The 13603-nt window shown below is 38.1% G+C and overlaps 1 protein-coding gene across 4 annotated transcripts; it reads left to right on the top strand.

Moving 5' to 3' along the window:
• The first annotated feature begins 1026 nt into the window (after positions 1 to 1026).
• Positions 1027 to 13214, top strand: dctn2 (dynactin 2 (p50)). Of its 4 annotated transcripts, XM_026346689.1 has the most exons (16): positions 1027 to 1229; positions 1546 to 1614; positions 2437 to 2445; positions 3770 to 3775; positions 4619 to 4715; positions 5179 to 5240; positions 5487 to 5585; positions 6298 to 6458; positions 7326 to 7479; positions 7732 to 7797; positions 7999 to 8037; positions 8261 to 8338; positions 9049 to 9120; positions 9818 to 9920; positions 11209 to 11300; positions 12387 to 13214. In XM_026346689.1, the coding sequence occupies exons 1-16, from the start codon at positions 1194 to 1196 to the stop codon at positions 12471 to 12473; spliced, it is 1230 nt and encodes a 409-aa protein (XP_026202474.1). In that variant the 5' UTR covers positions 1027 to 1193; the 3' UTR covers positions 12474 to 13214. The 4 variants fall into 4 exon arrangements, with proteins under 4 accessions (XP_026202474.1, XP_026202475.1, XP_026202476.1 ...); XM_026346690.1 differs by lacking the exon at positions 3770 to 3775; XM_026346691.1 differs by lacking the exon at positions 2437 to 2445.
• The last annotated feature ends 389 nt before the right edge of the window (positions 13215 to 13603 follow it).

Genomic DNA, 13603 nt, shown 5'->3' on the forward strand with positions numbered 1-13603 from the left:
CCTACAAAATAAAATACAGAAATAACAGTAACAGCTACCCAGACTTTTAGTCAAATGGTATGGGCCAATTTGTTGTTGTTGATTTATAAAGATAAACTCATACAAACTAAGCAAAACATCCAAAAATCAGATCAAATAAATAAATAATAATAATATCAGCTTTACAGCAGAATGGATAACCTATGTATTGAACTTTCCATAAAGAAAGTCTTCCATCACTTATCACTTCTCTCAGTCCCAGGCCAGACTGTTCTGACTTTAAAGAGCTCCTCAAGAAAGAAATATAGAAAGAATAAATATGATGAAACTAGGTATGCTTACAATGTCAGTGTTAAAACCTTGTAAACGTAATAACAAATGTGTTTTATGTACAAAAAACATCTGTTTTTTTCTATTTGAATGTAATTTCTGTATATTCTCTAGAATTTGAAATATAATTTGCCCCAGGATGATCCCAACATGCCTATTTTTGTGTAGTGTTAAACAAAAACTGGGAAGAAAAACAAGAAAAACACTGCAGCAGTAAGTGCTTTCGTATTTTACGTTATTCTTATTTACATGCTGACATACTTAACTCCTTTAGGTGTGGGGGATCTTTTTAGGTGTGTTTTTTTTTTCAGCAGAGTGAGTCATCTTCTAAATCGGCCATCTTTGTCCCAGCTATTAAATTGCATTCTCATGTCTTTAGCGCCACCGTGTGGCGACTATGATATTAACTACATACCTTTTTGAAATAAAAATACTAAACACTTTTGTTTTTAAAGCAAATCAGTTTGTAAATACACTATGATATATTATTAATTTATAGAAACATTGAATATAACGATACTAAACAGTGGAACCATGGGGCCGTGGGCCGTTAAATCGTATTGGTCAGACATAGCGCATGCGTAACTTTCTCCGGGATGCTTGTTTTGCTCGCGCTGATATGCCGCAAAAGTCTTTTACATTGATTTAGGGATTACAGCACCGCCCACCCTCCTGCTCTTTCAAGAAATCAAACATACACGCTGTCAAATCAAGCTGGTGACCACATCACTAGCCTGGAAGTCTCCGCCGGCTGAAAGACTGCTGGCTCATCTATCGTTAGCTTTTGTTACAATTTGCCTTGGTTCATCGACAGTTTACACATTTTAAGAACTGTTATAATATTCCTTTGTGATTTGCGGGCCTCGTCTTTGTTTCCGTTGACAATGGCTGATCCCAAATACGCAAACCTGCCAGGAATTGTAAGTGCCTTATGCTAGCAGACAGATTAGCTAGCTAGGGTGCTACTTAGACAGTTAGCTCCAGCTAACGTTAACATAGCTAACATAGCTACAGTTGACATTGTAGTCTTCTATTTGCAATTTGTACACATCTTACAAACCTATATTCTTAGTTGCTAACTTGCAATGTGTAGTATTGTATGGTGTGTTGCAAGCAACCGGAGAACAATTATAAGCAGATACGTGTTACTGGATGGGCCGGGGCGTTGTCCAGGCTAACGACAACAAACAGAATATCTGATCCAAGTATATAATGTTTGCTTGATTGTCCCCGTAGGCCTTTAACGAGCCGGACGTGTACGAGACCGGTGACCTTCCAGAAGATGACCAAGCTCAGTTTGAGTCGGTAAGCAGACGTGGTCAGTTTGCAGACCGTTAGCTAGTTATACTAAACTAACCTAACTGGCTAGCTAACTAACAAGTGTTGGAGCCTCATGCAATGGATAATGTACTAACTTGTTCTTTGAGATTAGTCTGCATTATTCTTTCCACACTTGAATACCTTACAGTACAATCATTTTCTCTTACTACTTATGTTGTAAAGTACTGATCTCATGCCAGCAGTATTAGCTTAGAGTTTATTATTGAGCTATTAATTGTACATGGCATTTAAAATGTCACAATGCATTTGTGCTGCCTTTACTAGCGTTGCAGGACAAATACATTCATTTTTCGATAGTTGTCAAAAGTTGTGAGGACATGTAAAAAACATTTGTCTTTCCAATGCTTGATTATTTTCTTATTTTTATAAAAAAGTCTAGCTGCCTAAAAATTAAGATTATATTTTGTTCATATTTCCTGCAAGCTATCAAGCATGTGCATATTTATATATCTCCTTTTTCCCTAAAGTACCATCCAAACACAATGTATTAAAGAGTGGGGGAGCAAAATCTCAATATGATGGGATTTCTAGAAATGTCAGCCCGAACATCTGCATTAAGCAGTCATCTGGAGTTAGTGTTGGCATTGTGTTCATCCCTAACTGTCAAGCACATACATAGATGTATGTTGGTTATTTGAAAAGTGTCTACCAAATGACTAAATGTAATGTTAATGTAAACTTGTGTGGGATTTGTAATAAGCATCTGAGTGGTCCTAATTGGCATTTCCCTCCATATGTCCACATTTGTTCATCCCATACCCTTCCCCACCCCTCCTGGGACCCTAGTTTGTACAAGTAAGACTGGCTCCATTCTACTCTCAGAGAGCTTAATGCCATGTTTTTTAATGCATGTTTTTCACTCTCTATTCCACTTTTCCTACCTGTACTGATTGGGATGAAATGAGAAATGTATCACTAGAATGACCCTTTAGGTTCTTGTAAATCATTAAATTATGACAGTCTGAAGTTGCAAGGAATCAATTATTTTCCTCCTATTTGTTTTGCTCATCTTTGCATAATGGCATTAATGGATCTTCAGCTGTTCTTAAATCTGCTTCTTCAATGGCTCATGCTTTGACAAAGCAGTGAAGGCTTAAGTGTGTGTTGGTGTGGGAGTGTGATGTACTGACAAGAGGAAAAAAAGTATTTGTGTGTATATTCAGAGATTTCCCTTTTTTTTGTTTGTTTTTTTTACCTGTACACATATTCTAACAATTGCTTCCTTGCTAACTACACTTCTCTCACTAACTGCATATTTTAAATGCCTCTATACTTCCAGGTACATTGCATGTCACATTTTGCAAGATCATACATATATATTTTTGGTCTGTATTGGCTGTTATAAAGTTTGAGACGTGCCATGGCATTCAAAAATACCTTGTGTTTTGTTGTGTTATAAATACTTTAAAAAAGGAAAAACAATGCGAGCAGAAACAAGTATGAAATCAGTATGCTTTGCTCTATTTTTGTAAATGCAGCAACTTATTGATTGATTTGTTAATGCTGGTCATAGCAGCAGTTACACTGACAATTTTATTCTACAATTTGTCGGTGTCAGTTCTCTGATGCAGACTGTTTTTGGTCATTAGAGGTCTAATATCAATTTCGGCAAGAGAATGAATTTTTGAACTTTTCAGGCTTCAAATTTCTTGACTTTTGACTTTTTGTTACCCTTCATTTTTTCTCATAGATTGAGTTTATGTGTTTGTTTTTTGTGTTTTTCAAAACCAATCCCTTCCATTCATAACATAATGTTGTGAGACCCAAAGTGTTCTCCATGAGGAGCATATGGTTGCACTGCATTATACAGGACAGTATAGTATCAGAAGAGAAAGTAACCTTGGACCATCTTACAACCCTCAACTGGGGAAAAGAGAAAGAACTGGAGACTTCATTTGCTGTCTGAACAAAGTGTCTCCAGGGGTTTCAGCTGTGACTCTGAGAACACTGCTTTTCTTTCTTATCTTTCCCCAATCCTGGCCAACTGTTCCTTTTGTGTGCATGGCATGTGATAACCACATTAATATGTGTTGTCTCTCTCTCTCTCTCTCTCCCCCCCTACTTTTGTCTCTCCCTCTGCTCTTCCGTTACTTTCTCTAACTCTCTTTGGAAACCCAAGGAGCTGGTAAGAGCCTGACTAATCTCCTCCTCTTCCTCCATCCTTTCTACATCTGTGTAACTCTTTTTTCCCTGTCTGTGTGTTTTGCTGGTACATCTTTTTATCTAAATCCGTGAACTTCGACTTCTGTCTTGTATTGTTTTGTGTCAGTGGTGTTTTAATCCTACCCATTGCCTCTAGTTCATTGTTGTTGATCACAAGAAAGTGTTGATCAAATGATAGTTTTGTTTACTTCCCAAAATCATTAATTAAAGAATCATTATTTAGAAACATGAATGTAGTGGCTTCAACTTTAGTTTTGCCTTTTTCATTCATGTAACATTTTTTTTACCATAATAGTTGACCTGGACTACATGAAATATATATTTTTATAATAAAAATAAATTGAACCTTTATGCATATTGTTTTTCAGATTAATTAGGTTTTGACATAGCTGCAATATCTAATTTTGCTCATCTGTCTCTTGCCTGCTGGTACTCTAAATTATGTTGAAATCATCTGATTCTCAGATGACAAGAACCCTAAATAGAGCTCTTGCAGATTTTTATGATTCTGGCTACAATAACTTTTATTTTTTAAGGGTATCTGATCTGAGTAAACATTACCTCAAATACATAATTCAGTATCTTTGAAATCACATTTCTGGTGCAGTGATCAAGGGAAAGATTTCCTTTAAGATCTTACGAACTTGTCAACATATTTCAAGTCTACCTTGGGCTTTGAGACTTTCTACTCATTGACTCAGTAAGCCGAGGCTCACTTTTAAGTCTTTGCTACCCTGTACTCTTAAGTCCTTTATGATATTTATGCTGTTCATCTGACTTTATTTTCTGGATTTTTCAACGACAGGAAGAGCTTTGCAGTGACAGCGTGGAGAGGATTGTGGTCAACCCCAATGCAGCCTATGACAAGTTCAAAGACAAACACGTCAGCACCAAGGGACTCGGTCAGTTTGTAGTGCAGAATAGATCACTCTTAACTAGTGTCACTTACCAACTTAAATGTTAAGTCTGGGATTTTTTTTCTCCTTGTCTTGTTGTCAGCAAATCCCATGAAAAGTGATCCTGCTAACAAGGATTATGTATATTTAAGACTTCAGAAATATACAAAACATTACCATAATTTTTTCAGAAGACATAAAGCCACAAGAGAAATATAATGATCTTAAGGACAAAACTTACAACATCACGCACAGTTTGCAAAATAAAAGACTGGAAAACTGGTTAACTGCCACTGTTTCATTTCAAAACATTTCTTCCATTATGGATGTAACAAAACTTTTTTTTTTTTTGATTTTAAAACCCTGCATCATGCTCTATATAAGACTTGGTACTATACAGACGCCAAAGAGCCTTTTTTGTGTCTGTTTCTCAATTTCTTTTACAAGCTCTTTTGTGTCCTTTTCATAGACTTCTCAGACAGAATCAGTAAAAGCAGAAGAGTGGGCTATGAGTCGGGAGAATTTGAAATTGTGAGTACATTCTGTTCAGCAGAAATTCATTGCTTTTTATTCTTTTAGAAGGTGTTCCATTTTCACGATAACACCATTATGATTTCACTCGATATATTATATTTCAATTGTTTTCTGATAAAGTTGACGTGTCTAGGATGGTGGTGGTGTGATCGTTTGCATACGGGAGACAATCTCTGTACTAGACCCACTTTACCATTGTGTGATGCTTGTACTTTTTTTTTCTGCTTTCTTATCTGTGTTTAGCTTGGAGAGGGCTGTGGAGTGAAAGAGACGCCTCAGCAGAAATACCAGCGCCTAGTGAATGAGATCCAGGAACTCACTCAGGAGGTGGACAACATCCAGGTGAAATGAGGGCGAGATACACACATGCACTTAAGCACCTTTCTCCCTTACCCATAAGACCCGGGAATATACATTATGATCATTAAACCTTTTTACTTTCCTTCCTTCTCAAAATTTCAATAGCTTTTTACTGAGGTACTTTTTTCAACTCTGATACTCAAGCATGCCATATTGTAGGTCGGGTAACCTTTTGGTTAGAACAATTCCAGAGGTATAATATTTATGTCCGTGTCGAACTGTTGCACTTGAGACCTTAGATTCTGATCCAGAGTTGTATGGTGTGTGTACCGAAGCCTTAAATTCACTCTGAAAATTAGTTTTAATTAAAATAAAGACCCCCCCTAACCTAGAAGCTAATTAATGCTTGGGTCTAATTAATTTGGATGTACATAGAGTAGGAGCTAGTGCTGTGAGTCCAAGTTGTAATTAAATCTGTGAAATGGCACTTTTAATGACATCTGTTAGTTTTGAGCTGATACAGACTGTAGAGACAGAACATATAGCCTGAGTGAGGCACTCAAACAGAGCATTTCTGCAGTCTCTCTAAATATAAATGACAGTCAAAAGCTGCATGCATGAGTGGGAACATACTGTAATTCACTTAGCTAAGCCATTGGCCAAGTTAACTAAAAAATAATTGCACTGGATTTTGTGTTAACTTGTCATGCGGGGAACGCTTACTACAAAGACCTTGGTGTCCTTTTTTCCCCAGGCTGCTACAAAGGAAAGCAATGCAGAGGAGCGCCTGACTCCAGTGGTACTTGCCCAGCAGGCAGCCCAGCTCAAACAGCAGCTGGTTTCTGCCCATCTTGACTCACTGCTGGGACCACAGGCACACATCAACTTGGCTGATCCAGATGGCGCACTGGCCAGGTGAGCCCAAAGGAAGGTGACAAGCATCTGGAATCTGAAACTTAATGCTACAACCTGTCAGACTCTTGACAGGAGATAAACTGGAAAACTCCATGTTTTCTGAAAGCAACGTGTGATGAGAAGTTGCAGGATACCCAGGGGAACTCTTGAGGCCCACTACAATGTGCAGTAGGCAGAGGCAGCTGTAGGGTTAGAGTAAGATTGGGGTAAGGTTAAGCACCATATCGCATAGACTCACAAAAAAAACATTTTCCACAACTGCCTTCATACAATAGTTTGCATGTCATAGCCCTTTGTGAGTTTTCTAGTTTGTCCTCAAGTGTAGTTTTACGTCTGATTGATAATATACATTGCTCAAACTAAGCTGAATGTAATCATAAACAAGATGTAGACAATACAGACAATACATGACAGATTTGGTTGAAGTATCCCAGGAAAAACAACCAATGTGGTTGGACTCACAATGAAACATAATCAAAACTTCACACCTCTACACCCCAATTTGTGAAGCCAGCTCTCCTGTTTTTTACAGACAATGTAGAGTTGTGCCTTTGTCACTACCTCTCATGGTGGCATAGGAGGGTCAGCAATGGCCTCCCATGTTGCTATAGCACCTTTTTATACAGGATAGTGGGGCAACGAATTGGTGCAGTAATCCTGCCTTGAATGGGCCATGTAGAGAGCACTATAAAGGGGTCCTGAAGAAAGGAAAGAGAAATTGATGGAAACACTTCTATGCTCACATTGACTTTGCAGTTTATAACCTGTGCCTGAAAAGATTGTGAGATAGAGAACAGGCAGTGCACATGGGCCAGAAAATAGTGAAAATATAATCCTTTTGTGGCACTCCTTCCTTCCTTGGTGCAGGCGTCTGCTCACCCAGCTGGAAGCAGCCAAGGGCAGTCGTGGCAGCGCTGCAGGAGACAGTAAGCCGGCGGCATCAGCTAAGGTCCCAGATGGAGTCATACTCTATGAGCTACACAGCAGACCAGAGCAGGAAAAATTCAATGAGTCTGCCAAGGTACAGTGGAAATGGGGGTAGAGGTAACAGTCAGGTGCCTTGTAGGAATGCATTCACAAAGTAAACAAGTGTTTTAACAGTGTGATCTCCTCAACACGTTGTTTTCTTTCTCACAAGAGTAATGTCAGAATATTTGATGCCAATAAACAGGACAAAAGGCAGGAATGTACTATATGTGTGTGAGTCTTTGTGTGTCTCACAGAAGACTATTTTCACTGCCAATCCCATGATGCCTTGTTCTGTCATTTTTAGATGGCTGATTTGGAGAAGCGTTTAGCTGAGCTGGAGATAGCTGTTGGCACAGGATCAGACAAGCAGGTACATACCAACTCAAACACTCTTTCCATAAACACATCTACGCCTAATCTCGTTTTCTTTCACTCTCACACTGTCAGAATTGTCATGCTCGCTGTGTATCGCTGTATAACCAAAAAGTAAATGTTATTTATGTAAATGATGGGAGTGTCGTCAATGTTGCTTCTTAAAATGTATTTTCCTTTCCTTGTGTTTATATTGCAGGGACCTCTGAGTGCTGGTGTACAAGGAGCCAGTTTGATGGTAAGGACTCGACTACTTTCTTTGGAACCCACTGTATGGAGTTTGTGTCTGTATTCATAACTCTTTGTATCTGATGTGCAGCCAGAGAACTGGGTCATACTTCAAAGATGACATCAATTCATCCAAGTTTGTTTATTGCAGCTGTGCCCGTTGTAACAAGAGGAAAACAAAGTGTTGGGCTCAAGTTTGTATATAACTTGTGTATGTGTACTTTTTGTATCAGGACACCATAGAGCTCCTACAGGCGAGGGTCAGTGCGCTGGACTCTGCTACTCTGGATCAAGTGGAAGCAAGACTGCAGGTAACTAACAGCAGTGTACAGTGCAGGGTTGGGGGGGAAAGGGGAGACTCTTAATGTTAACAGACAATGGCACCCATTGCACTCTGTTACATTCTGATCAAGCTTTTTGTTTTGAAGGAATACTGAAAGTACAGTGGCAAGAAAAAACAAATCATGATTTTTCTGCATTAATTTGTCATAAAATGTGATCTGATCTTCATCTAAGTCAACAGTGTTAACAAATACAATATGTCTAAAATAACAAAACAAAAATCATGTCCTTTCATGTCCTTGAGAACAGCTATAAAAATCTCATAGTGGAAAAGGTTTGTGAACCCATGGAATTAATTACAGGCTGACACCACACCCCTTCCTTTGTGGTGTCCTGCTATAGACACCCTGCTTGTTCAATGTTTTACGTACTGCAGATTCATAAACACAGATGTTAACCAGTTCTGATGATATCTTCAAATGTTTGGCTGTCTCTCAGAGTCGTTTCTTTCAACAAAGAAAAACACTTCTTGGTAGAGCAGCCACAGTCCCAAAATGTCTCCATTTGTATGTTGTTTGACTAACTGTAGACTGGTGAATTTCTAAAGTCTTCAAGATCACTTTTTACACATTATTGATAGTGTAGCAGTGCTTATCTTTTTTCCTGTTGTATAGCAGAAGGTATTTAAAATGGTACATCTTACACAATTACCATCATTACTTTCCCCCCTCGCCTTCAGAGCGTCCTTGGAAAGATGAATGAGATTGCCAAACACAAGGCAGCCATTGAGGACGCTGATACACAAAACAAGGTTAGTAATGCACACTTACTCTGTCCGCATTCATTAGTAATAATCCCAGATGCATTCATTCTCTGAAAGTGGAAACTTACAGCTGGTAGGGACATAAAGTTCATTTGTACCTACTCTGTTACAAAATACTGTACTTGCAGGTTTACAGACAGTCGTAAATCCTATCAGTTCAGTTTTAGTGACAGGTATAGGTACAAGATACTTATTTGGAAGATGCGAGTGAGCACGTCTTAATTAATGTAGCTTTTTCCAGGGTAGTGTTCTGTTGTTTCTGTTTTAGGCAATGACTGTTTGTGAAGGGGTATACCCTCAATAGGCCAGTAGAGGGCAGGTTGTTTGAATGTAACATACAAAAACATGCTTTAAATAAATAATGAGACGCCCCCACAATAACTGGGCTCACGGCTTCAGCCACAAAAATGCAACTGCAATTGGCTAACCATTATTTGCAGGCTGTCTGAAGTTACTGTGCAATTGGTATAGAAAATAGTTCTCGTTTCAAGCATCATGAGCAGTATTCTATTATTTGGTACTGAGTTACACAAATTCATTCATCTTAGATTTCTATCATTTACGGAGCAATAATAATTAAACGTTGAACACATTTTTCATGAGTAAAATGAATGAATGACTTTTACCTAGAGGGTCTTTAAGTTAAATATAAATATACCTGTGTCTGTGTGTGTTTACCTGTCAGGTGTCACAACTTTATGATGTGGTGCAGAAGTGGGATGCCATGTCCACTTCTATACCTCAGGTGGTGCAGAGGCTTGTCGCTGTCAAGGAGTTGCATGAGCAAGGTAACACACCAGAACTGAAGCTGGTTTACAGGGTTGCAGCCTCCTCATGCAAAAAGTCTTTCTCCAAGTTGCTGGATAGTGTAGTGATGACATTGCTGCTGACATTGCTGCCCTCCATGTGGGACACCGGGGTTTGAATCCTGGTTGTGGCCTACCTCCAGTAGACTTCCTTAGGCAGGTCGTTGTACCTTGTAAGTCGCTTTGGATAAAAGTGTCTTGAGCTAAATGTAAAATTTAAAAAGTCAGTATCAGATGTTGAGATGTTTGAAAGTGGGGGAGGAAGTTTAATGTCATATCACTTACCCCATAACCTTACATACATGTACTTGCGTTGAGTAATTGGTTCATATTGCAAATAATATAATAATATGGCTCTGGGGCAGATTTCACTTCAGTAATGATAATAACAATGAAAACTTAGATAATTTATGTTCTGTTATTTCATGTGAGGGGCGAAGAACCTTGAAATGACACCCATGAGAGTTCAAGGAGAGGATGTATGTAGGTTAGTGGGGGTGGGGAGTGGCATTAAAGATTCAAAATATGTAGGCTGTAACCATAGAACATAACAAGGCGTGAACCTGGATCATATTTCAGGCACCATCTGTGCTGGGAAGTAATTCTTGGTCTGAAAGATTTGCATCCATATTGGGAATGTCTGTGTGTGTGAGACAAAAGATGAAAACTGAGAGAAAATGAGATTCAGATGGATAATGGAATTAGCCTAAACCATGCTATTGTAATAAAACAAAGGGCAAAAACTCACTGTAAGGGGGACTCAAAATGGTAATAGAATTAGACTAAATCTTGCTGTACTGTTAAACACCCCCTTGGGGAGAATGAGATGCATATTATATATCACATTATCATCTTTTTATTATTTAGCACATGAAAGCAAAATCTAGTCATTAATAGTTTATATTGATAATTCATTTTTGAGAGCTGAAAGAGGTAATTTATCATCCAGGCTCTCTTTGCACCAATCTGTCACAGTCTGCAGCTGAAATGTTCTTCGCTCAATCGGGTTTGGCTGCACGAGTTTCTTTTTTTATTATCCTGTGGCTCCTGAAGTTTCTTTGTAGTGAAGCCAAATTATTTTTTAAGCAGCCATTAATCACTTTCTGGTTAAATTTCCATTGACTTCGATTTGGAGTAAAAAAAACTGTGTTGTGCTGTTTTTTTTTTATCTCAGATCATTGAATTGGAGAATTTAAACTCATTTGAAACTTATTCTTTCACCTTCTCTCTACTCTTGTCTTTTAACTTAATCCAACCCACTGTGTTGTAGCCATGCAGTTTGGTCAGCTGCTTACCCACCTGGACACCACTCAGCAGATGATCAACAACTCTCTGAAGGACAATAACAGCCTCCTAACACAGGTAGGAAGTTCAATTTGGGGCAACATAAATTCTTCTTAACTCCACAAGTGTGGAACTTAATTTTAAGAACTCAAGTGTTGATTTAATGTGTCCTAGAACAACTATAGGACTGTTAGTCTCTGCACCATGATTAAGTCGTTGATAGGACACAAAAAAATAGTTAACAAAAAATTGCTTTGATGTTACAGAAACTAATTCAGGCACTAAACAGAAAGGTAGAAGCCTCACAAACATCTACTTTAGCATATTGTGGTTAGAAATGTCAAATTCCTTCAAAGAAAGTGTAAGCTGTCCTTTAATATACTAGATATACAATATACAAGACAGCTTTTCATAGCCAAAGACAAAACCAGCTGACTGCTGACTGCAGCTACTGCACCTGTTGGGACAAAGACTTTTTAAAGCCTCGTCTGAACTCCGCCTATAAACAACCTGTGCTGCCTGTTTCTGGTTAAAGGGACAAAGCACTGTGTTGTGTACTAAAATATGATCTTTTTTTTAATTTGTTGAAACTTAATATCTTTAAAGTTCTGGTTGTACTTTTCATAGACTTGCATTGTATTAAAGGACAACTTCTAGTTAGGGGAGTACTTGTATTTGAATGGTATTGCATTGTATTATATTATGGTAAACTTACTTTGTGCCTTTCCTATAGTAAAACATTTATTTCTAGCTGAAAAACCCCCTCCACATAACATAACCTGGAGTTTTCAGTCCAGAAGATGTATTCGATTGCTTGTGCTACTACTGTACTACTACAAATTACATCATCTGGACAAAATATCTCCTCCACACGATGTCAGCTAGGAGCTATATTAATACTATACTTTTCATATACACATACTCCCCAAACCAGAACCATAGAAAGCATTTTAAAAACCAGTTAGGTGACATTGAGTCTTAAAGGGTTATTGAATAAGTTGTTGACATTTGTTTTATACATCAAATGTCTTTAGCAACTTTCCAAAATACATGTATCTACTTGCAGTGACTAAAAACAGAAAAGCCATGAATCCACACAATAAAAAGCTACAACCAATTCCTTACTCCCCCCTTCTAACGTTTCCCTCCTCTGTACCTCCCCAGGTCCAGCAAACAATGAAGGAAAACCTTGTTGCTATAGAAGAAAACTTTGCTGCACTAGATCAGAGGATGAAGAAGCTCTCAAAATAAACAGCGGCAGAGTTTGGACCAGTCCACAAGAGTGTAACATGGACAAATAAGAGCTGGTTAGAGAGCACACTGAGGGATTCGGGGTTTCACTCAGTCCTTCTCTTGCTCTCTACTTCCAACTCTGCCTTTCTTCACAAAGTGGAATGTTAGAAAGTTGGAAAAGACGGAATAACTCAGAAAAGGAGACCAAATGTTCTTCTCTGCCCTCCTTTCATCTTTATCTTGCATCAAATTGATATCAACTGAAAACACATTTCAGCACTCTGTATATGCCACTGATTGCGGTCCCCTGTTAAGCTTATTGACTTTTAGACTGGATTGTTTTTATATTAGTATTAAACATAAGAAATTCTTCCATTCCTTTTGGACCTCACACCTAATGGCTTTGTATTGTACTATACTTTGGTCAAATGAAATGGATCACACTAAGGTTGGGTTGATAGATGACACTTCAAAGAGGTTGTCATGTATAAAATAAAAAATCTCTATTGTCGTATAGTGTTGTAGCAAGAGCACACTTGTGTGTGTGTGTCAGGGCCAAGTCACGGAACGAAAGCTTGTAAATATGCCTGTGTACCCTATTGTTTCTTCATGCTCAGTCAGTTGTAACTATGATATTATGACTGAGACCAAACTTCGCAGACAGACTTTTAATCTGCTTTGTCATTGCCTACAAATCAACTGTGCTGTTCATCTGTCGTCATGGAAACTGATCAATAAAACAAAGCGCGATAGGCTCGGCTCTGTTTCAATAATCACTTTTTGTATAGACATAGCTCATTTTTGTATTGGGATGAAGATACACATTTACCTAACCTATGCTGTATTCATTTTAAATAATTTAAGGTCTATTTCTCTGCCCCTTTAAATACCTTGTAGCACCTTGCAGGGCTGATGCAAGGTTACATACTAACTTTACATTATGAAACGCAAGCACACAAACAGGTTCCTAGTCAGGAGTGTTGGCATTGCGAAATATAACTAAGATACTTATCAACTTGTCATATAATTCCCCTATTTATAGGACAAATTAGAAAATCATATTTGTCCTCTTAGTTAAATTCTGTGTGCAGAGATTTTCAAAATCAAAAATAGTTTTTTTTTTTGTTTGTTTTTTTAATTTAAGCAAA

Source organism: Anabas testudineus, chromosome 5 (genome assembly GCF_900324465.2).
Source record: "Anabas testudineus chromosome 5, fAnaTes1.2, whole genome shotgun sequence".
In the NCBI taxonomy this organism is placed as follows: Eukaryota; Metazoa; Chordata; class Actinopteri; order Anabantiformes; family Anabantidae; genus Anabas; species Anabas testudineus.

Coding starts and splice junctions, on each gene's coding strand:
- dctn2 (XM_026346689.1), top strand. CDS start 1,194: ATGGCTGATCCCAAATACGCAAACCTGCCAGGAATT. Junction 6,459..7,325: donor CCAGATGGCGCACTGGCCAG/GTGAGCCCAAAG, acceptor TCCTTGGTGCAG/GCGTCTGCTCACCCAGCTGG. Junction 9,921..11,208: donor CAAGGAGTTGCATGAGCAAG/GTAACACACCAG, acceptor ACTGTGTTGTAG/CCATGCAGTTTGGTCAGCTG.